This window comes from Crinia signifera, chromosome 3 (assembly GCF_055691185.1).
Source record: "Crinia signifera chromosome 3, ASM5569118v1, whole genome shotgun sequence".
Classification (NCBI taxonomy): Eukaryota; Metazoa; Chordata; class Amphibia; order Anura; family Myobatrachidae; genus Crinia; species Crinia signifera.
The window spans coordinates 237,253,075-237,279,658 of record NC_139219.1 but is presented as its reverse complement, the minus strand read 5'-3'; the positions used below and the strand labels follow the sequence as shown (position 1 = coordinate 237,279,658).

Below are 26,584 nucleotides of genomic sequence, written 5' to 3'. Positions count from 1 at the left end.
TTTTGGGGGCCAAATCTCAGGATCCCGCCGATCCCGATCCCGGGATTGGCCACCCTAATACTGAGCAATGGTTCCTTTCAGAGGTGCCACGGGTTGTTGTTCCAGGTCCAAATCACCTTTTTTATAACCAATGCTAGTGGCCATCAATCATAAATTAAGCAGACAAACAGAAGCACAAAGTTATCCAACACCACATAACTGACCCTAAGGATAACATATAAGAAAAAAATCACTTAAATGTAATAATTTTAGCCAAATTTCTCAGTAAGAAGCTTTTGTCCTGTCTTAAAAAAATGCCAGACAACCTGCTGATTTAGATATCCTCAATCTATTTGTGTGGATTATTAAATTGGTCTCTGTGACATAAGACCTAGATATCTTGTACATTATTTCACTTGCAGATGGTGCTACAACTATAGTTAGAACTTTAAGCATACGTGCTTCAGAGGAACCTCTTGCAAAGGCTCGAAAGGCTTTTCCTTTTATGCTTTAGTACCAGGTTGAGATATCATGGTGCTATGAATTATTTATCTGATTGGAATCTCCTGATTAAGATTAATTACTCAGGGAATACTAAATTTATTTCCACAAAAATAAGCTTGCAGCATCTTAAAGTAATCAACATGTCAGACACAAAGCAGTAGAAGACCCAATTATTGTTTATCCGTGAGCATTGGCTTTCCCTGTGGGCGATAGTGATGCGCAACAACGCCCATCGCCGTCACCCGAGGCTTAGAAATGGGGCTGAAATCGCCCTGTGTGTATGCTCCACAGTGTAAAAGAAGGTGGCCACATATTACAATGTATGACGTCCCTGCCCACCATAATCTTTAGTATTTATGAGCATCCCAGGCACTCTCTGGCACTCACCCGCCCCCCTGGGGGGTGCTCCAATTTGGCTGCTGTACACGGAGGGGGGGTGGCGGTAATTCCACGGGGGGGGTGGGGGTTTGGGGGCTTGGCAGGGGGTGTCGGGTGATGCGGCGATTGCCGCTAAGTAACCGCAGGGGTAGGGAGGGGGATCGGGTGATGCGGCAGCGGCCACCTAGTCCCTCTGGAGGGATGGGGTTGCGGCCGGTGCCACTCACCCCCATCCGGGGGGGCTGCTGCAAACTGATGCCCTTCAGTGGCCTGTATGTATGTATAAGTTTGTCAAAATATGACATACAAAATGACTAGTGATTGTGCCATGGTGATGGACATAATTATAATAAATGTATAAAGCTATATATATATGAGAAACAGAACCTGTTATTTCAGGAGCATAAAATTAGAAAAAATTATTCATTACATATAGCTGTACTGAATATTCAGTGACTCAAGGCCTGATTATGATTTGGGAATAATGGTATATTAGATCTACAATCTCTAGGTCTAGAGCCATATGATCGACCACTATTAATCGACAGTCAAAAGGTCAACAGGGTCAAAAGGTCCACAGCGAAAAAGGTTGACAGGGTCAAAAGGTCAAAATTAGTTTTTCATGTTTTTTTGTGTCTATGTCAACATAGGTCGGAATGGACACCGTCTAAGTATACCGCGTCCCGTCACATGGCTCGCTACACTCGCCATGATTCAGGCTCCTAGACTCACTGCGCTCAGCACACTATTATATTCTACCTCCACACCATAGTGGATGGTAGGGTATGAAATACCACCTGTCAGCACATGGCTCAAAATTTTGTAAAAACCTCATATCAACCTTTTGACCGTTGAACTTTTGACCCTGAGGACCTGCTGACTGTAGACCTTTAGACTTTTTTTTTATAGATTCTTTATTTTAATTTTTTCAAATAACAAGGGAGACATAAGTACATGCATTTCGCACATCACAAGTATGAAATGATAAGTAATAAAACTATTTGTCTCGCATGTATCATATAGAAACAAACAGAAAGCTGTATATTTTGAAAAAACAGAAAGTTTCAACAATTATAAACAGGAGTACAAGGTAGGGGGGGAAGGGGGGGTAAGACAAGGGGGTGAGTACAGGCATGAAGGTACATTAACTGAAACAAGTGAGTAAAGTTGTGTGATTCTCAAGGGGAGTTTTTATCATGTGCAGACAGGTAGATTTAGCGAAATGTAGATTTAAATTCAAGCCACGGTAACCAGGTGGATGCATATGTGGAATGTTTTTCTAGCGCAGAGAAGTATATGCCCTCCATATGCATGTAGAAATCAACTCTCTGACACCATTCCCTTAATGCAGGGACTCTTGTTGAGCGGCAGTGAACGGGTACCACCGCTCTGGCAGCATTGCATAAATGTTTCAAAAGTGAGTTCTTATATCTAGTCACAGGTAGGTTAGAGTGTGAAAGGATCCAGAGGTCAGGTCCGCTGGGCACATCATACCCCACTATTTTAGATGTTAGTTTTATGATTGCGTTCCAGAATGGGATTATCCGAGGGCAATCCCACCAGATATGTATTAGGGTACCTCTTTCCCCGCCACATCTCCAACACAGAGGCGACACCGAAGGGTAGCACCTATGAAGCAAGGTGGGGCATCTGTACCACCTGGTGAACAATTTATACTGGGTTTCGCTAACATCTAAACTGGTAGAACACTGCGATATCATACTACAATGCCTCCTCCAGTCAATTTGTATCCCCCGGTGAATGAGGTCGTCGTCCCATGCTTTACAGAAAGAGAGAATGTCGGGAAATGTACCATCTAAGATGATTTTATATGCCCTAGATATGACGTGAGCAGGGGCTGGAATCTGTGTACATAGTTTCTCAAAGGGAGTGAACTCTCAATTGAAATTTAACATCTTGTCTTGTGATTGGATAAAATGGTGGAGTTGTAAATAGAACCAAAAGTCCCTAGGTGGTATATCTTCTGTTTCGCATATTTCTGGAATCTAAGGGCCTTATACTAGTTCACTCTTTCTGACAAATTCCTTCTTAGATGGACAAAACCATGTGCACTGCAGGGGGGAAGATGTAACATGTGCAGAGAGAATTAGATTTGAGTGAGTTATTTTGTTTCTGTGCAGGGTAAATACTGGCTGCTTTATTTTTACACTGCAATATAGATCTCACTTTGAAGTAAAACCCCACCCAAATCTAATTCTCTCTGCACAAGTAACATCTGCCCCATCTGCAGTGCACATGGTTTTGCCCATCTAAGAAGGATTTTGTCAGAAAGAGTGAACTAGAATAATGCCCTAAGTGTACTCCGAGAATATAGCCGGTGTACCCTATCTAATCCCTTTTTCTCCCATCTGGCAGCGATCCCTCCTGATAGCCCTGGGGGAAAGGAAGGGTTGCCTATGACAGGTAGGAGCGGGGAATTAACAGATGAGATATTATATTTAAACCTAATCAATTTCCATACCTCTAGATTGGGGCCCACTGTGGGATGTGGGATTTTCCAGATTTTGGGGAGCCATGGGACCCTGTCTGAGGTTTAGTTGTGTAGAGTAGGAGACCTTTAGACTTTTGACCCTGTCAACCAATAGTGGTCGAACTTATTACTGTCGACCTAGAGTCAATCTATCATGAGTTCGGATACCCAGTAAATGCACCTTGTTAAACCCATGCTGCACTGCAGGTGGAGCAGACAAAAAATGGGCACATAAATCTAGATAAAGGTGTGTCCAAACTGAAATTTATATTGTAGTGTAAAAATAACTTTGGTACTTGTGAGTTATCCGGACGCCCGATTTCAAAATCGGGTCGGATCGGGCACATCGCATCGCATGCGACCATCGGATGCGATGCGATGCGATGACCCGATTTTTCCATAGGAATCAATGTTAAAATGGACTGAGTCCATTTTAACATGGAATTCAATGGGAAAAAGGGGTCCTTTTCATACCCCTACTATCCAAGTGGGCATGGAGTTGGATATAAACCTATGGCGAGCGTAGCGAGCCACCGAGCCCGAAGCGTGGCGAGCGTAGCGAGCCCCGCGAGGGGACACGGAATACCGTCCCCTCGCGGGGCTCGCTTCGCTCGCCACGCTTCGGGCTCGGTGGCTCGCTACGCTCGCCACAGGTTTATATCCAACTCCATGCCCACTTGGATAGTAGGGGTATGAAAAGGACCCCTTTTTCCATAGGAATCATTTTAACATTGATTCCTATGGAAAAATCGGGTCATCGCATCCGATGGTCGCATGCGATGCGATGCGATGCGATATCGCATCGCATCGCATCTGATTGTATGCCTTAACTTAAGGCATACAATCAAAAAATCGGGCGTCCAGATAACTCACAAGTACCATAACTTTTTCCAGAATTTGTGGGCTCCATGCAGCCAGTATTTACACCACATACAACAAATAATATATTTTCACCCTTTGCAGTTCAACATGGTTTGTCCAGGTGCTCAATTATTTGCTCTCTCTCGCTTTAAGTCCCCTTTTACCACCGAGGACCTTTTGCATGTGATATAACGCATGCAATTCCAGCAAGTGCTGACGGAGGCTGTCCAATTCACCAGATCCTACATGCAGTACTTGGGATCTAAGGGCACTTGGGATCTAAGGGCTCCAATCTGATGCACATGGGGCCGCGCATCGGATCAAATCTAAAGACACTTGTGATTTTCCCGATTTTTCAGCCCGATGAGTCGGAATCCAGTGAAAGCGGACAAAGTTGTTTCTGGCCACCTTTATTCCCATATCAGAATCATCCCCTCAAATCCATAATCTTCTCGAATGTACATCAAAGCATAAAGGATTTTGCCCCACGTGTATAGACCACGATGATAGGGAAATTCGCTGGGCTGACGACTTTCCATAGCAGGACGCTATGGAAAGCCATCCACCCCACAGCTCATCTGCCGGCAATGATGCGGGAACGCGCATCAGCGCTCATCGCTGGCCCGTACATATTGGGCAGCTTTTCAGCTGAAAGCGTGTTAGTGGTTTCAACTTTTTTTTAAACTTACTTAACAATTATTACTACGCCTGTGTATGACATTTTGGGGGGGAAAGTGAGGGTCTGATTCAGCACTGCATGCAAAATGCATTTGTAGCTGCAATTCAGTATGCAGTTGCTGTGGAAAATATGCAGGTCACAGTAGTTTGGATTTGCAGTAAGACTCCCATTGAAGGCACCTGAGATCTGCTGCTTGCGGGGGAGATGTATTAAAGCTTGGAGAGAAAAAATGCCAACCAATCAGCTCCTGCTATTTTTTAAACACAACATGCAAGATCACAGGATCCGATTGGTTTATATTTGCTCTCTCTCCAAGCTTCAATACATATTCCCTTGCGTATAAAGTTGGAAACATCAGATGCACATTGGTTGATAATCAACTTTCTGAGTCGGTGTGACTTATACGCATGTGCAGTAACAACAGATCACTGCATCCATCTCTGAATCTGCGGCAGAATACATACAGATACATAGGGAAGACCGCATGCTGACCACCTTCCTCTGCACCCTGAAGCCACATTTTGGCCCTTATTCTGGTTCACTCGCAAAGGCAAATTCCTTCTCAAATGGACAAAACCATGTCCACTGCAGGTGGGTCAGATGTAAAATGTGCAGAGAGAATTAGATTTGGGTGGGGTTTTATTTCATAGTGAGATCTATATTGCAGGGTAAAAATAAAGCAGTCATTATTTACCCTGCACAGAAACAATATAACTCACCCAAATCTAATTCTCTGCACATTTTACATCTGCCCCACCTGCAGCGGACATGGTTTTGTCCATTTGAGAAGGAATTTGCCTTTGCGAGTGAAGCAGAATAAGGGCCTTTGTGTAGAACGTTTCTATGCATGTTTTTATGGATTTGGTTAAATTGGTAAACACAGTATATCTAAGACTAGAATGCATATGGCACATTCACCAAATAATAAATGCAAGATTCAGCTCGTTTTTTTTTTTGGCTTATTAATTTTATTTTTCTCTGTGCGTTATAAAGAAAATATCATTTCATCAACATACATGGAACAGCAAAACTACACTTCCTATAAATATACATACAGTACCACACAGCAACATAGTGTGGCAGGGCTAAAAAAAACAGGTACATACAGTATGTCAAAATCCTTCATTCTCTAAGACAAAAATACTAACCCTACCAGTGATATGTTCTAGCAACAGATCACTTTGGCAGGGATTGTGCAGTAATTGTGTTCTTTCAAAGCAGCATTATTTTGTTTATTAACTTCTTTGAAGTTCCGCATTATGTATTGTGTGGCATAGTAGAAGAGAGGACAGTGCAAGGCTGCCTAGAGTCTCATCTAATTTGGTAGCTTGAGCCAAGAGACAGATGGGCAGATTCATCAAACTCCGTTAGGGGTTAATACCTTATGTGGCGTTACCTGACAAGGATCTTAATAAGGTTTAACAACAGAGAACAGGTGCAGCAACAGAGCTGGGTAAATCTGTCCCATAAGTAACAGCAAAGAGAAGACTATACTATGTGTACTAAATGTACATGTTTACATTTATCCTGTAACAGCAAATACATAGGAAAGCTTTTTCTTTAATGCCCAAAGTAAATAGTGGTAGCTCATGAAACAAATCAGGGATGATCTCCATTAAAAAATTACTGGCCAAAGTCCCGTAGTATCTTGTAGATGTCACTGTACCTAGAGCAGCAAAGGATTTAAGTGCAAAGTGAAGAAATATAAACTTATCTATTGAGAGAGAAAAAAAACCCTACAATTCATTGCACAGTAATAGATTCAATGTCCCTTAGCAACAAACTAATAGGAGAAATGATCGGTTAATGTTTGTCAGCAAACAGCAATCAGACCTTGAGCATTCAACAGTAAAACACAATATACAAGTTTTGGAACCATGCTTACAATTACATGTTGTACATGTCTGCACTGTCTCTAGTGTTCCATTGTTACTCATGTAGAGATAGTGGGTAAAAAAACATGAAAAAAATGGATAAAAGATGGACTCCAAGTATACTGAAAGATAGGACTTCCGTATAGTTGTAGCTTATGCGTTCATTAAGCAAAGTACATCTCAGCATGGTCAGTCTCATGTAGAAGGGTCTTGACTGGTCTGGTATCCTATAATTATGTCTAGTATTGCAGAAATAACACCTTTAATGAACAAGATAGGCCAACTTGCTAAATGTTTTATAAGCAGCTGAGACTAAGATAATGTCAGTATGGAACACTGTCAGCAAAAGGCAGAAGTGCATGTTCCAGAACTGTGAACAATGCATAAAGTCAAAGTGCAATTGCAGATCTACTGCTCATTTCAACCTGTAGCTTGATAAATTCAGTGTTTCCAGAAAAATTATCTAAGAGAACTCCAAAAAAAACAGTTCGTTTTGGATTTGTTCTAGAGCGTAGGTTCTCAAACTCAGTACTCAAGACCACACACAGTTCATGTTTCCAGGTTATCTGTGGATTTTTAAAATGTGAAACACAGAGAACATACTGGTTGATCTGGAATACTTGATCTGTGTTGGGTCCTGAGGACCAAGCTTAAGAACCATTGATCTAGAGCATAAACCGCTAATAATACCCTAAACAGCAAGCTCTCACCAGCAGGGCTAGTCTCTGCCCCTTGTCTCATGTGTGCACCTTCGTTACTTCTGTTACAGTTATGTGGCACCTTAAAATAAAGACTGATGTTCAGGAGAATACCTGGCATTCTCTATTTGTGAATCCACTGGTGGAAAAAGCACAGGCAGTGTACTACAGAGTTACACAGAGATGTGTTATGGACAAATGAATTATTCTTACCCATGTGCTTGACAATAGACAAGTGCTCATTTGGTTCCAACAATTTCTAAATGCTTGTTCCCAACAGTGAAAGGCATTTACATTGTTTTGCACAGTTTGTGTATAGTTATTCATTAAGAAGGCAACATCAATACCAACCACTACTTAGTATAACATAGTGGTTATCTTCACCCCATTTCTTCCCTAGCGGGAGGAGGTTTCTTTCAGGAGGGCAATGTCCTATCAGATGCTTTTGGTTTGTGAAGTATGATGTTATCCAAACATTATGGTCTTGTCACTTCCCAGCTTTACTCCCACTCAATTATTGTATATAGTCTGGAACATCTAGCCAATTAAGCCATTGGATTCTATTTTTATCCACTGCCTGTACAACCCACTACAGACATGTAAGATCTCACAAACAGTGTTCTTTGGAATATCAGCTACCAAGCCCACAGTGTTAAGAATACATAGTAGTGTGAGGATGTGAAAAGGGATAACCAGATGAGATGCACGAATCAGCCATCACTATGTCCATAACACATAACAGTATTGTGTCTAGTATTGTTACCTTATAACTGTAAGATAAAACGTGAGAAGGACTGGTCATTTCATCAGTATAAAAAAGCCAAACATAGTGCATTAATTCTACTCTCCAGAGTCTCATTGTTTAGCATTTAAAATACCTCCAACTTTTGAAATGGCCGTAAGGAAAAATGGTCAAAAAGAAAATAAAAAAATTAAGCAACAGCGTAAAAACACAACTCGTTAGTGGTTATTTCACTACATGTATCCCAAATTCTCCATCTCGCTGCGGTAACGCTGTTCAGAAACTTTGCTTTTGTGCTGCTTTGTCTCCAGATGTTGCCTGAACTCTAGCTCCTCGCTGGCTCCTGCGTTGCACATTGAACAGTAAAACTGTCCACTAGGGGTTACACACATAGCCAGGTCCCTAGGAATCCTCTGACGAGACCGGGGATTGAAATATGGACCTAAGGACAGAAAATAAATCAAATATTGATGTGTATTAAAGCCAGGACACTAAACAGTTTACTTGACAAAAACATGGTGACCTTCCAAAGAAACATCAGCCCATACTCATATTTTCATTTGGGTACCACAGTACAAAAACATAGAGGATGGTCTGGTCCATTAACTTGAAAGCGACATATTAGTAATTAGGTTGATCCTCATGGAGAGTCCCGGGTTAACATGAAATACGTGAATAACACAGGGTCTGATTCAGAGCTGGTGGCAAGGCTGTAATTTTTGCAGATGGACAAAACCATGTGCACTGCAGGTGGGGCAGATGTAATATGTGCAGAGAGAGTTAGATTTGTGCGAGTTATTTTGTTTCTGTGCAGGGTAAATACTGACTGCTTTATTCTTACACTGCAATTTAGATTTCAGTTTAAACACACCCCACCCAAATCTAACTCTCTCTGCACATGTTACATCTACCCCACCTGCAGTGCAGCATGGTTTTGTCCATCTGTACAAATTGCAGCCTTGCTAACATGTCTGAACTAGGCCCACTCTTCTGTCCTTTTCTAAGAATACATTTTAATCCACCTGTCTGGTGCCCATAAGTCACCATAGTTTTCCCACTGCCATATACAAATCATTACATTATATATATTTTTTTTACTATACACTATAAGTCAAAAAACCTTATAATATGAGTGGAAAATCAACAGGAAGAGACAAGACGCGGGTACACATACCATTAATTTAGTTTAAGAATAAGGACCACCTCTGTTTCAGGGCATTTAGTGGTTTAGCATGATAAAGAACTTTCAGGGTAACAGTTATCTTCTAGAAAGCTAAATATAGTCATTTACTTGCTCGGCGTGTATGCACAGTGATGATCGCTGAAATCGATGGGCTGAACGATACGCACTGAACGATTTTCCCCCTGTCCAGCGATTATTTCTGCTGTGATTGGCTTTTCATAGCAGTATGCTATGGAAAGTCGTTAATTCTGCTGCTAAAAACAGCAGACAAATGCGTCTACTGGCGATAGTGGGGGGGTGCGCATCAGCGCTCACCGGTCATCACCTGCCCATACACATTGGGCGGCCTTTGAGCTGAAAACCGTTCAAACATCAATAATTGAGCTGCTTTCATTTCAAAGTCACCCAGTGTGTATAGGCCTTTCGTTTGAAGACCATTTAAAACTGCAACAGAAATTCATACAGAAATGGAAAATGGGAGTATCAAATGATAAATACCAAGCTATTCTATGTTCGTATAGCTACAGTATTATAAAATAATAAAACACATCAATGATAATATTAAAGGTATCTGAGTTGATTCTCTCCTGCTGGCAGTGGTTCCCAGCCCTCTAACCTACCCAGCAACCCTCAAAAATATTGGTGTTTAAATAGTAATAGCAGCTAGTCCCCAAATTGTAGGGGACTAGATTTCTCTACTTTCACAATTAAAACAACCATAAAATTGAAATGCACAAGCAATAGTTGGCCAGACTTCCACATACTTTGTAATTATGGAAACTAATCCGAAAAGACGTGGTGAAGCACTCCTAAATGTATACTCTTGAGCCAGAAAGGAGCACTTCAGAATCCTTCAGTTTGTTTAAATACAACATGGGCTCCATTTGGGCTCATCAAAGCAATGCATTTCATTTCATCAAATTAAAAGTCTACTTAAACTAACACATAATATATACATCTTTTTTTTCCCATTAAAAACAGTCAAGGAACAGAAATGTACCATATGGTTTATCAGCGATATCATTAAAAATAACTGTGATTAAGAACTGTTTCTGCAAACTTGGCATGCTTTACGAACATTAGGCACAATTTTAATTAAGAGAATGGAAATATTCAAGTCTGTTACAGTTCTGTTATGGTAATCTTAGAAGTTAATAGATATTAGATTTTTTTTTTTTTTGTAACATCAAGGGAATGCTGAAGATTGTAAAAGAAACAACTTGTTTTATTTGTGGAGTTTTTCAGTTTGGAACACATACCTCTTCCTGTTCGTGTTTAAATACTGTTCATGTCCCCTATTCTGCATACATTTTGTAGGATGGAGTTAATTTAAAATCAATTTAAATTTTCAGAAATGTGCATGTCACTGTATAATATGCATTTACCATAGCCAAGATGAGCAGATCCTTCATCTGTTACCATGGTAACAACAACCCATTACTCGGAGGTCTATTCTCAGAACCAGCCTGGACAAGTCTCACTGATAACATACCTGTATTATTCTGTACAGAGCAGACATTTCTTCGATTATGCATCATCTTATGTTCACTGCCTTCTTTCCGAGTTCTCCTTTTACCTTCGGCAGAGTCCCTGATTGTGATAAAATGACAATATGTGGTGCTTCTGATGAATATGTAACATATCATTACCTGCTGCAAACTTACATGCATGCAACAATAGCTATCTTATTATTAGAATAATGCTGAAAACCAATAAAGGTATCTTTAACTTGTTTCCTGGGAGTACATAAAGCACATGTTGATAAGCGACTTATGCCTGGTGATTTATCGGTGCCGATTAGATGTGGGGATCAAAACCAAAGATCAGCAGACATCAACAATCAGCAATACTTGCTTATAATAGCTAACTAGGTGGCCTGTGGGAAAATGATGCATGCAAATAAAATATAATACATTTTTTAGCGAGGTTGGTGGTTTGTAGTAGGATGAAAGAAAAAACGGTTCATTTGTTGCCATTTTGATTAGCCGAAAAAACTGATCTTCATAAGGAGCCTACACACGGGGAGATGCTAAAGCGTTCAGCGGAGAACTTAATCTTTAAAATTATATTTTATTTATGGATTTTGGTTAAGGATGAAGGGAGAAAAAGGGTAGTAATTTTCGCACCAGCCACCTAGTAGGTTTTAGTATTTTTTCAGAAGCCCTTCGCCTCTTATTATAGAAGAGGGGGGACCTGTCTGCAGAGACAGGGAAGGACATATCAGGGCCTGCGTATAGAGGTATCTGCCGCGATCCCCACTGCTGGCTGCACCTGAGGTCTGAAAGGTAAGCAGCCTTTCCTTCTGCTGCCTTTATAAGCCCCAACTTTTAGTCTCCAGCCGTAGCTTTGAAAGCAGGGATATGGCGCGGGTGGTTCTCCAGCTTGTAGTGAGGCCTATGTGTGCTTCTCCAGCTGCAGATGCACAGAGCTCTGGGGAAAGCACGCGGTGTCTTCGGCCAGCCTTCAACTGGGGCTGCATGTCGTTTGTGCCTCCTGCAGCGAGGCGGAGCTGCAGGAGCTCTAACTAGCTGAGCAGGCTCTGTTTTAGCGGTCAGCTGGGGGAGGGTAGAGCCTGCACAGTGGTCTGGTAGTATGGACGGTGTAATGGTTAGCATTACTGCCTCACAGCGCTGAGGTCATGGGTTCAATCCCCACTATGGCTCTAACTGTGCAGAGTTTGTATATTCTCCCCGTACTTGCGTGGGTTTACTCCGGGTACTCCGGTTTCCTCCCACAATCCAAAAATATACTGGTAGATTATTTGGCTCCCAACAAAATTAACCCTAGAATGTCTGTGTGTGCGTGTATATGTGGTAGGGAATATAGATTGTAAGCTCCACGGGGGCAGGGACTGATGTGAATGTTCAACTATACTCTGTAAAGCGCTGCGGAATATGTGTGCGCTATATAAGAAACTGTTAATAAATAAATAAATAATAGTAGCACTGATGGTAATGTTCCAATGCTGCTAGTCTTATAAGGGCGTGGATTCCGCCATTGTTTGCATAAACTGAGGGGATCTGGGGCAGCAGGAAGTTGGAAGGGCGGAGCTTACTGCACCAAAATCAATTTTTAACTTTGATTTTTAAACAAACAATACAATGTGCAATTGTAAATTAACAATTTGTCAGATGCAGAGAATTACATCTTTAAAATGGTACCTCATTTATTGATTTTGATAAAGTATGAAGGTAGAAAGAGGGATAGTAACCAAAAATCACCTTCTAGAAATAATATATTTGATGCTAACACTGGCTGATAACTCTCCATATAGGCATAAACACAATATTTCCCATGCATGTTTCTATTAGGTAATATACATGCCACTGCGTATAACGTCAACATTGCCCCATCTCTGATTTACGCTAATTGTCCATATTGAAGCGCTTTAATGGTCATCCCATATAAAGCAGAACAATTACAGATGCCCGAAACACTTCACTACAAGGAACTATTTTCGAAAATGTAAAGAACTATTTTCGAAAATGTAAAGAGACAATCTACAATGACATAATATGTTTGAACACAAATTGTGCTTGCATTGATTTCTTTTTGCTCATTTATATTGCTTTCACTGTAAATTACTAGTATTCATGGAGACATGTATACCTACACAATGGTATTTGCCGGAGTCTCTGCTAGACGTAACCTTTTGGCGTGGTTCTTTCCTTGGTAGTGTGCTTGAGCGACCACTGGAGAGCTGAACGAGGCATCACATAGTTTGCAGTAGTCATTTTCAGTGGCAAGAATCACACGCCCTCCACTTTTTGGGGCTGTCACCTGGATCAAATAAAATAAATATTTTATTATTAGGCTACATACGCTTTCATTTTGTAAAAATCCATACTTCGTAAACAATTAAAATATAAATTTATAGTAAAAAAAAAAAACATTCGAAATATTCTGATGCTGAATATTTAGGGGTAGATTTCATGCTAAAGAAAAACAAAAACCTAGGAAACAAAGTCTCCACCATACATTTAGAGTGGTATTAACTTAAATGAAAAAACATAAATTAATTTACATGTATCCTAAGAGTGCAAAAATTAAGTTTTTCTATGTAGTAAGAGGCATTTCTTTAAAATGCAAAATTAAGTCTTGGTGCCCTCTTGTGGCCAATGCTTAATACTTACCTCTCTATACTATGTCATCTACAGATTAAAACTATAAAAACAAATTTGAAAAAAAAAAAAATAAATAGAGATAAAAATGGTATCTTTATATAAACAAAATATACAATATCCCATGACATGCTATGTCTAGAATAAAAGGAAAGCCAAAATATTTCCAATACAATGGCTTGCACACTAAAGAGGGACAATAATGAACATATTCTGTAGTTTCTGCCAGTTTACATGTTGTACTTTTTGTGATTTACTTCCTTTAAGCCAGTACATGAATAGTCACATATATAGGCACGTCCGTATACTGTAGGTCTACAGTGTTGTCGGCTATAGAGGAGGGGGCCCAGATGAAGTCTACACATGGGCCTCTGCAGGGGCTGGCTGGCAACTTCTAGCCTGGGGGGCAAATACAGATGCACCTTGATAAAAGAGGCTGTCTACTTTGAAATGGTGGTAAACCAGCCTGCTGTGTCCATCTTGTGTGCGAGTGCCGCCGTCCCAGTATCACAGGCAATGATTCAAAATTCACATTATTTCACACAGAATAAGCCTTAATTCACACGGAATGAGCCAAAATTCACATTATGCCATATGGATTGCACCAAAACTCACATTATGCTGAGCAGTAGAAGCCAAAATTAACATACTGTCACATGGAGTGGGCCACAATGCAGAGAAAGTGTCGGCTGGGACACAGGGGCAGTGTTGGCAGGGAGAGTCGCAGGGACAGAGCTGGCAGGGAGAGATGCAGGGACGGTGATGGCCGGGTGACACAGGGTGCTAGGGTGGGATAGAGAGAGGCAGGGTGCTAGGGAGGGATATAGAGACATAGGGTACTAGGGAGTGCAGAGACAGATGTAGAGAGGGATGGGAGGGATGATAGACACAGGGCGCTAGGGAGGGCAGAGATTTGCAGGGTGCTAGGGAGGGCAGAGGGTACTTCCTCATCTTTGTGGCCACTGCTACGCCAGTTACGTTAGCCGCTACGGAAGGATTACCTTCAGTAAAGTTGTGGCGAGCTAAGCAAGCCACCGAGCCCGAAGCGTGGCGAGCGAAGGATAATGCTTAGCAGCACCATTGTCCCCTTGCTGGCTGGCTTCACTAGCCACCCTTCGGGCTCGCCACAACTTTACTAAACGTAATGGTGGCGCAGACACAGGAGGGTGGCGTGGACACAGTACTTAAGTTCTGTAGCATAATCAGTGGCTGCAAAGAAGTACTGGGCAGAGACACAGGGCACTAGGGAGACCTAAGGTGCTACTAAGGGCAGAGATATGCAGGTTGCGGTAGAATCTGGGGAAAGGAGGAACTACTGTATTAGGACAAGGAGTAATGTGTATTAGAGGAGAGCCTAGGTGGGAGATGGGTACAGTAGGAGTAGGCTGGCACAGGACATAAAGAGAGTGAGGGGTCTGTCACTGCTGGGCCAGGTCAGGTATGCTACGATGCTGACACATCCCTACTAACAGCAGGGAAGGTGGAAGGGGAGGAAAGTACAAAAGAGGGGGCGGAGCCATGTGTTTACCTGGGTCTTGCAGGGGCTGGGGTGGCTGTCATAGATGTTGCCACCGCTCACCAGTCTCCTGGGTCTCCCCCGGCCGACTGACGCTTTAGTCGCCGCCGCCGTCGCCGCTGCTAACCCCTCCGGCAGCCATTTCAAATATGGCTCTAGTTTGTGAGCCAATTCGAGCTCGCATCCCGGCAGCCAATCACCGCGGCTGCCGGAACACGAGTTATGTTTGGCTGGCGGCCGTTGCCGCATACCAAATAGACGCTTCCAAATAGCCGGAGGAAGCCTGCGCTGCACAGTCAGTAGTGCGCTCTGTATAGTAGTGAGCGCAGGGGGAGGATGGAGGTGACTGCAGTGACTTGAATCAAGTCGATGTGGCAGCGGCCCAAGACACTAGGTAACAGAGTGGCCTGGGGGGCACATGGCACCCGGCCCAGCCCGCCCCTGCGGCCTCTGGGCCAGATGTATCAAGCTTCTAAAAGTGATAAAATGGAAAGTGATAAACAGCCAGCCAATCAGCTCCTACCTGTCATGTTACAGGCTGGGTTTGAAAAATGACAGGTAGGAGCTGGTTGGCTGGTTGTTTATCGCTCTCCATTTTATCAATTTTGAAGCTTGAAGCTTATAAATAAACGTACTACTACTATTCTTCTCGTATACTTTGCTATATATGCAGTCCCAAATAACATTATAATAGGAACACTGACAATCTAACCTGAAATACTTTGCATCTGAGGAAGCTTTTGTGCATCTTACTAGATGCCCTTCATTTACTACTGTGTCACCAATGGCAATTTACCAATAGAAAGTGCATGGATCTACATGCCTATAAGGCAATTATCTGTAGAATGGTAATGTTGCATCTCCTGATAGGAGCTAACAGGCAGATAACTATGGGGGTTATTCAAATCTGATTGGTTCCCTGCAAAGCCCTGCAATCAGATAGCCGCCACCCTACCAGAGTGAACTCCCGCCCTTTGCAAGGCTGCGAATGGCTTGCAAAAATATTGCAGATCAGTGAACAGCTGCAAATTCATTTGCAACTTGTTCAACATCTAATGATTATTCCAGTGTGTGCAGTCTGTGCATAACTCAGGACTTACCTGTACACTGTGACAGAAACAGGATGATCGGAGCCAACGCTACATGACTTCTGCAAAACTGCCTGGGCACACCTGCATTTTCCCTGACACTCCCAGAATATGGCCAGATGACACCCACAAATGCAGATTTCCTGCCAATCAACTTACGTATGGCCAGTGATTAAAAATAACCCTGGATTTTATCGCCGGGTGGTCTCAAGCATGCATTCTGCAAGCCATTAGCATGTGCATCATAGTTACCTCCCCTCCTGCATTTTGCAGGAGACTCCCTGGAATAGCAGCAATCTCCCTCTCTCCCTCATTAGTCTAGCAATCTCCCTCATTTCACCTAGTCCACATTACACTGTTACATTTTTGGGGAAAAGAGGAATAATAGATAGATACATTTAGATTGAATCATCAGCACCATTTCCCAGCACTTTATCAAGTATGGTATCTCTTATTAACTGATTTGGGCCTCATCTACATTTGGATATAAGTCATTTTAGAAGATTCTTCTCAGATGTAGCAGTACACACCCACGCATCTAGGTGCCACGTTTACAATCTCTTTTCACAATCTCTCCATATATGGAACTAGACACGCCCTTTGGGTGGGGCCAGACACACCCCTTCAATGGGACACTTTGCAAAATTCTACTACCAACTATAATCTCCCTGAAACTAGTTTTCAAAAGTAGGCAAGTATGATGTGCAGTAATTTGATGATCACCCGGTCTGTGAATTTGCAACCCAGCGATGTGATCGAAATAACTCCTAATGTGGTTGGCTAAATGTTGGATAAAAATAAGGGCACATGCAAATAAAAAAATACTCTTTCCAATTGTAAAGCACAACGGAATTTTCTGCTCTATATAAGAAACTGTTACATTATAATAAGGGCATGACAGTTATAAAGGATTCACAAGATGGCTTTAGTTTAGAGCTTTTACAGGGAATCCTACTTTTCTACAAATACCTTTATTTTGGTGGGAAGCAACGCAGGTATTTTAGAGCTCTCCTATACTTTCAATGGTGCAGCTTTGTTTTGCAATATGGGTAGCTCCAATGCAGGCAAGTAGATTTATTTATACACAATTAATTGTGTAATAGATGCAAGAAGGAACACACAGATACATTTAACAAAGACCGTCCTGTTCCTTCATTCTGTAATACATAGATGACATAATACATCAAGGTTGTGTTTGTTCTTTCTATCATGACGATTTCCAACTGGACCCAAAATTCTGCAAAAGAGTTTAGATGTGTAATTCTACAATGGCGAGTATAGATGTGCAGCTGTGTATGCACAAGGTAAAACAATAGGCATAGATATGCAAATAGAATTGTACTGCATCAGCACCACACTCGAGGTCCCGCCTCCTACATCCAAAATGCTTGGGACCAGATGGATCAGATTTTTTTCGAATTCTGGAATATTTCCATACAATATCTTAGCTGTACAAGTCTATTAACAAAATGCATTTAATGTTTTTACACACACACACACACACACACACAACCTGAAGCTAATTTTATACAATATTTTGCACTGAAGAAAGTTTGTGTACATAGAGCCAACAGAAATCAAAAAAGTGTCATAAGCTCTCAGTTTCGTTCCAAAAATTCTGTATTACAGAATTTTGGATATAGGAGACTAAACCTGTATATTTATGCCTAATTTTGATTTATATTCGATTTGTAACAGGATCCTTTTGCAATAAAATAAATATTTCACTTGGTTATGTGTAAATATTTAACTCTGTTTTTTTGGGCAACAGACCATGGTCAGTTCATTAAACTTACATTTGGCGATGGAGAGCCAGGCGATACAGTCTCTATAGAATGGCTTAGTCTCGATGAAGCAGGACAACTACTTGATGCACGGTAATTGCGTAATTTCTTGCTGTGGTTTTTGCCCTAAAAAAAATTATTGTGTGGGTAATAAAAATGTCAATAAATGCTCTCATTCAAACATATTATTGGCATAAAAAGACATAATAATCAATTCCTCTAAATGTTAAGACTTCAGTGGTTCCCAAACTTTTTTGAATCATAGTTCCCAAGAGTATCAGCATTTTCTTTATGGCACCCTTGAATAAAAGTTTTTATGGATAACTTTGGAAAAATTATATTTTATTAAGTAATTGTGCCATCCTGTCATCAGTAGTAGTTTTGTGGTGTACAGTTGTACTTCTGATTGACCAAATATGTTATGTCTGGCAGCCACTAGCACTCATTTTGCCCATAAATTTAGCCCTGAGCCACCCACCTGATGCCCCCTTGCAAGATCCTTGTGACACCCCAGGGTGCCTAGCAATAGATTTCCTACCTTCAATGACACTAGGTGTGGTAATAAATAGAGCTGCCAAAAAGGGGGTGTGGCCATCTGGGTAGGTTCGTGGCCTTGTGCATAGGAGCATGGCCATGCAGGCCAAACATCCATTTTTTGTCACTGCAGGGGTCGGGAGATGTTGGGATTCACCAACAGTCTGCAGTTCCGCCTCTTACACTGTGACAGTAGCAATCCGGTACTGCTTTCCTAGCACGGCGCCCACGATCTAGATTGTATGTGTGGGGCTGATATCTCAAGCATCTCATGCATCTTATGTGTTTGTGTGGCATAAGATGCATGAGATGATGCAATCGACACGATCGACGAGATTAGCATCTCATGCATCTTATGTGTTTGTGCGGCATAAGATGCATGAGATGATGCAATTGACGCGATCGACGAGATTTGTACATTGGAATCAATGTAAAAAGCCCCCAAAACCCCAATTTTAATTGCTAACCCCCCCTCATGGGTAAAATGGCCCCCCCATTGTTAACGCCACCCCACTATTGACGCCAACCCGAAGCGTGGCGAGCGCAGCGGTACGCGTCCTCCGACCTTTTCATACCCCCACTATCCACGTCGGCGTGGAGCTGATTTTATATAGCCACGCTTCGGGCTCGGTGGCTCGCTGCGCTCGCCACACTATGTAGAGTCAACTCCACACCGACGTGGATAGTGGGGGTATGAAAAGGTCGGCGGACACGTACCGCCGCCGCTTGCCACGCTTCGGGTTGGCGTTGATAGTGCTGGTGGCGTTAACAATGGTAATTGGGGGCTCACGATTTTTTATCTCATGCATCTCATGGATCTCATGGATCTCATGCATCTTATGGATGCATAAGATCCATGAGATTAAAAAATCGGGTCCATCGCGTTGATTGTATGCCTTAAGCACCTTAAACTTAAGGCATACAATCAATGAGACGGGCGCCGTGCTAGGAAAGCAGAACCAGCAATCCTCTAAGGGAGGGAGGCCACAGTCCTCTTTTATTGCTCAGGGGTCGACCATGAAGCTGTGAACATTGAAAGGGGACTGCACCCACCCTCACTTAGAGGATCGCTCTCTACCAGCCACTGCACCTGCACCGCACAGAAAGGTACCATCACGTACAAGTCCACCCTGCCATCATGGCACTGCACTGCTTATTTACTTTCAGATGACTGCACTTATACATTGCGCAGGTCTCGGTATCTCCCAGCTACAGCAGGGCTGGAGGCAGAAGGCCGATTGATACATCTAAAGCCACAGTAAGAAACAACTTCTACTTCTAATTGAAAAGCCGGTTGCAGATGCCAAGTCCATAAAGAACAGCATTTAAGCCATAAGTGCATACCCCAGGAGTTACAATATCCTAGCACCTCCACTGAGGGGAGGTGGAGCATAGCGCACGGTCCAAAAAAACATTACACCGCCCTAGAACAGATTTATACAAGGAATAATCATTTCTTTAATCATTTGGTCAAGCAAGATAGCTATGAATTAAGCATTGTAACACTTGTGTATTTTATGCTAATTATCTGTATATTTTAATTGTGAAGATTAAATATCTCATATATTATTTCATTTGAATGTGGTCCTGCATCTCGTTTTTACTAGAGAGATTTCCATTTTACTATTGGGTGATCCAGACCACGAATCTGGGAGCATCCTATAATTAGAGTAATCCCTAGATAAGTTTGATTTTATTCATTGCACCTGGTATCAGTGTATGTGTGTTGTTGGTGGGATACATTACATTTTTGGCAAAGTTTGGCTGCTCATGTTACAATCATTACTCTCTGTCCACCGCATCTGTAGGAGTTACGGATCACAAAGTACCAAACTGTTTTAATAACAAAAGCTAAGAAAAACAAATGTTCTGACTAATTTAAAAGAAACAAGACCATGGAAATCAGTTCTATGCTAAATAGGTAGGATGTAAACGAACAATTAATATATTTTAGAATAAAAAATTAATCAGCATGGTTTGCAGATGCATTTGAACTCACATTAATGGCGATCGCAACTGCAAATCTGCCAGCCCCACAATCTCAACTGTGATCACTGCAACAGCGTGGCAAACAAAACAAACACCAATTGCAATTCTACAACGTTAAAATTGCGATCTTTTAACTAAATTACAGTGGTAAAAAGACATGGGAACATATATAAAAGTGGTGCTTTGTACAATGCAAAGAGTTAATAAATGTAATTTGGCATGCAGCAGACTAAACCGCATACCCTGCATCGGTGACTGTTGTTACTCAGCCCATCTGACTAACACCTTTTCCTTGTGCAATTGCATATACAGACTCGGGGGTTATTCTGGTTCAAATCAGCCCTCCATGCACACGCACGGAGGACCGATGTTTCATTTCTGCGCATGTGCCGGGTGCGTGCGGCTATGATGAACAGAGTGTTCCCATGAAAATGCTGGGTGTTCCTCTGCAAATCGCCCGGTGACGCAGGTGCGGGCAGCTGACATCACCGGATGTCAGCTGCCCGCCCTGTTTCTGTCGAGGGTGCGCGCATATCATAAGCCCTGTACACACGGGGAGATATATTGCTCACTTTCTCCTTTTCATCAGCGACCAGAGATGGTCGCTGATGAAAGGGAACCTCTGCCGGCGGTGCCGCAGAGGTAATCAGCTGGCAGCGACTAGAATGGGGCTGAAAACGGGAGCGCGCACACGGCGATTTATTGCCGGGGCACACTCCCATCACTGGCAATATGGTCGCCAGCGACCATATTTCCAGCGATTTCAGCCCCTATCGCCCCTGTGTATACACAGCTTTAGGGACCTGGGAGTCCCTAAAACTCAGTGCACAGTGCATTTTGTACGCAAGATCAGTGTACCGACAATGTTTCATTGCGATAAAATTTGCATTTGCAACTGAAGCTGAATGCAGAAATTGCAGAATTTTCTTCTCATGTTACATATTCTATTTTTTTTTAATCTTCGGCATAATGCAGGCAACTAACAAAGTAGAAGTTTTCATTTATTGGATGTTAAATAGGACATTCATATTCTAATTGTCTGAAGTGTCTCACATCTCCTTCATAAGTGATCCCCCAGTTTACCATCATACCTCTATGGAATGTGAGTGAAAACAGGTGATGTCAGTTGTCACAAAATGACACCTTTCCGACCGTCCCTGCTGATGTTCAGTCAAAATACACTAATATAGGCTGCTCTACACATTTCTTGGTCTTCTGGTGGATCTCTTTGTTAGAAGAGAAGAGCTTTTAAAGCATACAAACCCAGCATCCTTACCTGATAGTGTGCCTGAGCTTGCTGTGCAGAATTCAGGGTGACATTACACAGCTTACAAGAAAGTGGTTTGCACAGATCTTCCAAGGATGGATCTTGTTCCACAATTTCATCCTGTGTGACATCCAGGGAAGCTGCTTGGGATGCAAGGGCTAATTTTGTATGCGAGTGAGGCTGCACAGGAAGTATGATTTGTTTTTTGCCCATTCCAATGGGGGATGGAAAAGCCGACTGCTCTGGGTGAGATGGAGGCCTGGCATGTTGCAACACAATCATTTGCCTGGATCACTACCAGTCCGCACTGGACGAAGAATGGATCTCAAGCTCCCCGGGATATTGAAGTGCTCTAAAATGTAAAAAAGAGTGGTTATTAAAAAAAATATAAAGAAAACAGATATTTTGTAAACATTTCTAATTAAATCACCAGTTTCTCATTTAAGGGTCTATTTACTAATCATACATTTTTTATTGCTGGCTGTATGCTAGTTGATTGACAAAAAGCCGGCGTTTGTGGGTGGTAACAGACGTTCTTTGGGAGTGTCAGGGAAAACGCAGACGTGCCTAGTCATTAGAAGGGAAGTTGTGTGACGTCAGCTCTAGCCCTGATCAGCCTGTTTATATGACAGCCGCCAAGTAAGTTCTGGGCTACGCACAGACTGCACACAGTGGAAGAATCATTCGATGTTGAGCGGCTTGTGTAAGGATTTGCTGCTAATCGCAAGGTTACGATATTTTCGGATGCTTTTTGCAAACACTGCACAGCAATTCGCAGGCTTGCACATGGCAGGATTACACTCTGGCTATGCGGCGATTACCTGGTAGCAGGGCTCTGCAAATTAGCAGCCAAACGATAGGGTCAGAATTTTCTGCCGAATTAGACTTTATAGTGCCCAATTCACATCTGCAGGCAGGGATTATCGGACAACCATGCATGGGCATGGTACGCTGTGCGCATGCTCGAGCCATCTGTACAAATGGAAAAAGCAAAGGCTAGCAAGGACACCGTGCGACTGTTTGGGGGCGGTATTGTAAATGCCATCCATGATAAATGGGCCCCTTAGATTGCTTTGCTTTGGGCTAGGTATATCGTTTCCGTTCGTAGATGTTATGTATAAGTCCAAAAAATAAAAAATAAATATTGTGGCAAACTCATGTCAACATTTTTATGTGACCGTTATTGCCATGTCGATGGGCAAATTTACGGGTCAGCCTGACAGGGCTCTACTTCATGTGAGCATGCGGTGTCACCCCTTGGCATTGGCCTTATGTGCTTAGGGGGAATCCAAAACTGTATGCCGGCCTATTGCTTGCTTCTGTCTTTTAGCCACATGTATGCCGGCCATATGGTGTTGACCTGTGTCTGTGGAACTAAACGGTTATGGTATTTTAGATCTACAATGTCTAGGTCTACAGTCATAAGGTCGACAGGGTCAAAAGGTCAACAGACATTGTCGACAGGGTCAAAAGGTCAACAGTCAAAAGGTCGATAGTGTCAAAGGGTCGACCAGAGTTTTTCTTTTCTTTTTTGGTGTCTATGTCGACATAGGTCGGTATGCACCCCGTCTAAGCGTACTGCGTCCGCTCGCCATGCTTCAGGCTGTAGTGGATGGTAGAAATGAAATGCAGCCCATCAGTACATGTCGGCTGATAAAAAACAAAAACCGCATGTTGACCTTTTGACCCTGTCGACCTTATGCATCAATAGGGAATTCCAGGAGCTGAGCATTGTGTCCCTCCTGGAGAGGGTCATGTTGGGAGGTATCTAGAAGGGACAGGAGGTTTTATCCCTGAACGTCCCTCTTCATTTATGATTTCCATCACCTGCGATGAAACACCTTTCTCAGCAATTAACCTGTTTAAAACAGGTGCTGGCAGTCATAATTTAAGAGGGAAATCCAGAAACAGAGCATTGTGTCCCTCCTTAGAATGGGTCATATTGGGAGGTATGTAGAAGTAATAACATATACATACAGACAGAGCCATCCTTATCTAGCCCTTTAATAGGATTAAGTGAGCCAGAGCTGTTGGGTTTAATCCTCTGCTAATCCCCTACTGTATTGTTCTATGTATTGCATTACAGTTGATAGATGATAATAAGCATTGGTGAGCCATGACTCTCCAGAGAAGGCTAGTTGAAGAAGGCTCCATCTGTGTAGCAACAAGGAAATTAATACAGGGTGCGAGTTGCCAGGGTGCAGGGGTTAGACTGAGAATAGATATATTTTTAAATCAGCAATCATTTACAATTACAAGAAATGATCAGGTCAGTTTTTACCCCCATAAAACTGAATAGTGAGACAGGATGAAATACGCTGTGAAACACTTGTGGCGCCTTATAAATAAAATAATAATAATAATTAAACTCCTTTGGAAAAAACCCCACATAAAACACACTAGGGCAAGGGTGGGCAATAAGTGGCTGTTGTAAAACTACACATCCCAGCATGCCCTGTCATAGTTATGCTATTAAGCCATGCTAAAACAGCTGCAGGGCATGATGAGATGTGTAGATCTACAACATCTGGAGGGCCACTTATACCACTTTCACACTGCCTAAATGTTTTAAAAATGGTATTTTGAAATGGTATTTAAAACGGGTCTGAGCCTTCACATTGCAGTAGATTACCGGTTTAAATACCATTCACATCAGTCAACCCGTTTAATCCCCTGAACACGTTTCAAGGCAGAATGCAGGGGACAGCCTATCACAGGTCTGTAGTCTGTTGTTTTTACTAAATACCGTTTCAGAGCCATTCTCACTGCATAAACAAACGGCTCTGAAAGGTGTAGGACTCTGCTTTTTAAACGTTTTGGAATACCGGTTATCTTTAACCGGTAAATGAACTCTGGTGCTTTCCCACTGCAGCCTTAAACGTTTTAAAATGGAAAAAAAACGGCAATATACCGTTTAACAAGTGCGGTGTGAAAGGGGTATTATTGTCCACCCTTGCTCCAGGGGGTAAATCAACTAAACCTTCTAAAAGCAAAAACTCTGTCCCAAAAGGCAAAAACCTATAGAATAAAACACCTTCGAAATACAATCATAAAGTGCATTTTTGTTATATTATACACAAACATTTCCACATTTAAAACACACTGCATACCTCCCAACATGACCCTCCCCAGGAGGGACACAATGCTCTGTTTCTGGACTTCCCTCTTAATGTATCAATGTCATCACCTGTTTTAAACAGGCTAATTGATAAGCAATGTGTTTTTTACCACAGGTGATGGTAATCATAAATTAAGAAGAAAGTCCAGAAACAAAGCTTTGTGTCCTTCCTGGAGAGGGTCATGTTCGGAGGTATGCACTGTAAAATTCCTGGCCTCTGCAGTGGAGCTATAAGTGCTACAAGCAGCCCGATGGTGACATTGTTCTGATGCTGAGCCGTGGAAGTGCAGGTCGGATCACTACTGCAGCAGGAGGTATTTGCTTATAATTGATGCCTCCTGCTGCATTACCATATGGCAGTAGAATTGCAGCTTCCTTTCTTGTTGGCACCTCTGTCCACATGTGAATTAGGCCCACTCTGTCTGGTGCTCAGTACCAGGCTACACACCAAGGCAGGGCTTTCCAGAAAATACTATTTATACACTTTTATACCATATCAGTGCATTTTTATACTGGGGCACCTGACTGGTTATTATTTACCTTTTACTTATATATTTACCGCCAACTCAGCCTAGGCCGCAGGTGCGTCCACACACCCTCAATGACCATTGCCTATGTGACATACTTGCCTACCTGACCCTCTCCATGAGGGAGAAAATGCTCTGTTCCTGGACTTCCCTGGAAATGTATGATTTTCATCACCTGTGGGGAGCTAGGTAATTGATAAGAAAGGTGTTTCACCACAGGTGATGGCAATCATACATTACCAGGGAAGTCCAGGACAGAGCATTTTCTCCCTCATGGAGAGGGTCAGGTAGGTAAGTATGCCATGTGAGGACACCCAGATGCCTCCTTTCAGTTAAAAATGGAGATGCAGTTGAAATACCTAGTACTCTCCATCTCCCATATTTGCGTATGTTATTACAGGAGTATGCATAAAGTATAAACTGTACTTCCTAGCAGGGCGCCCAGATTTCCTACATACGCTAGCATAGTGAATTTTAGCGATTCTTTAATGTCATCTATTCACTGGTGTGTTGGTCCCGGGGGATCGTATCGCACCTCCCCCACTATTCACACCACCTCGAAGCGTGGCGTGCGTTGGCGGAACGCGTCCTCCCGACCTTTTTCATACCCCCACTATCCACGTCGTCATGGAGTTGATTTTTATATAGTGTGACGAGGGGACGCGGAATACATATTAAGTAATCCGCGTCCGTTTGCCACGCTTCGGGCTCGCTGCGCTCGCCACACTATATTTATTTATTATTTATTTATTAACAGTTTCTTATATAGCGCATACATATTACGCAGCGCTTTACAGAGAATATTTGAACATTCACATCAGTCCCTGCCCCAGTGGAGCTTACAATCTATATTCCCTACCACATGTATATATATAAAATCAACTACACGCCGACGTGGATAGTGGGGGTATGAAAAGGTCGGGAGGACGCGTTTCGCTTCGCTCGCCACGCTTTAGGGTGGTGTGGATAGTGAGGGGGTTCCCTAAAAAACCTCATTGTATCTCATACAAGTGTATAGCTAATGGCATGGCATCGCATGCGATTTTGCGGGAGTTTGCAATGCGATCCCCCGGGGCTAACACAGCAGTGAATTAATTACATGAAAACATTGCATGGCACGGCACGATAATGGCCCATGCAATGCGATTTTCCTACGCAGAATCGCTCACTAAGCAATTTGCTTAGTGGGCACCCTGCTAGGAAACAAGTACCATATAAACAGTAGGATGAACACTTTGCAAACAGGTATAT

At 42.4% G+C, this 26,584-nt stretch overlaps 1 protein-coding gene across 1 annotated transcript in view; it reads right to left on the bottom strand.

Annotated features, from left to right (window-relative positions):
- Nucleotides 1-5,840: 5,840 nt before the first annotated feature.
- Nucleotides 5,841-26,584, bottom strand: part of ZMAT3 (zinc finger matrin-type 3) — a 53,385-nt gene continuing 32,641 nt past the window's right edge. The window contains exons 2-6 of the mRNA XM_083177716.1: nt 21,698-22,040; nt 17,911-18,024; nt 13,003-13,169; nt 10,882-10,979; nt 5,841-8,648 (exon numbers count right to left, since the gene is read on the bottom strand). Coding sequence (XP_083033842.1) covers nt 8,440-8,648; nt 10,882-10,979; nt 13,003-13,169; nt 17,911-18,024; nt 21,698-21,970 — 861 coding nt within the window. The 5' untranslated portion in view covers nt 21,971-22,040 and the 3' untranslated portion in view covers nt 5,841-8,439. The remainder of the gene's footprint in view (nt 8,649-10,881; nt 10,980-13,002; nt 13,170-17,910; nt 18,025-21,697; nt 22,041-26,584) is intronic.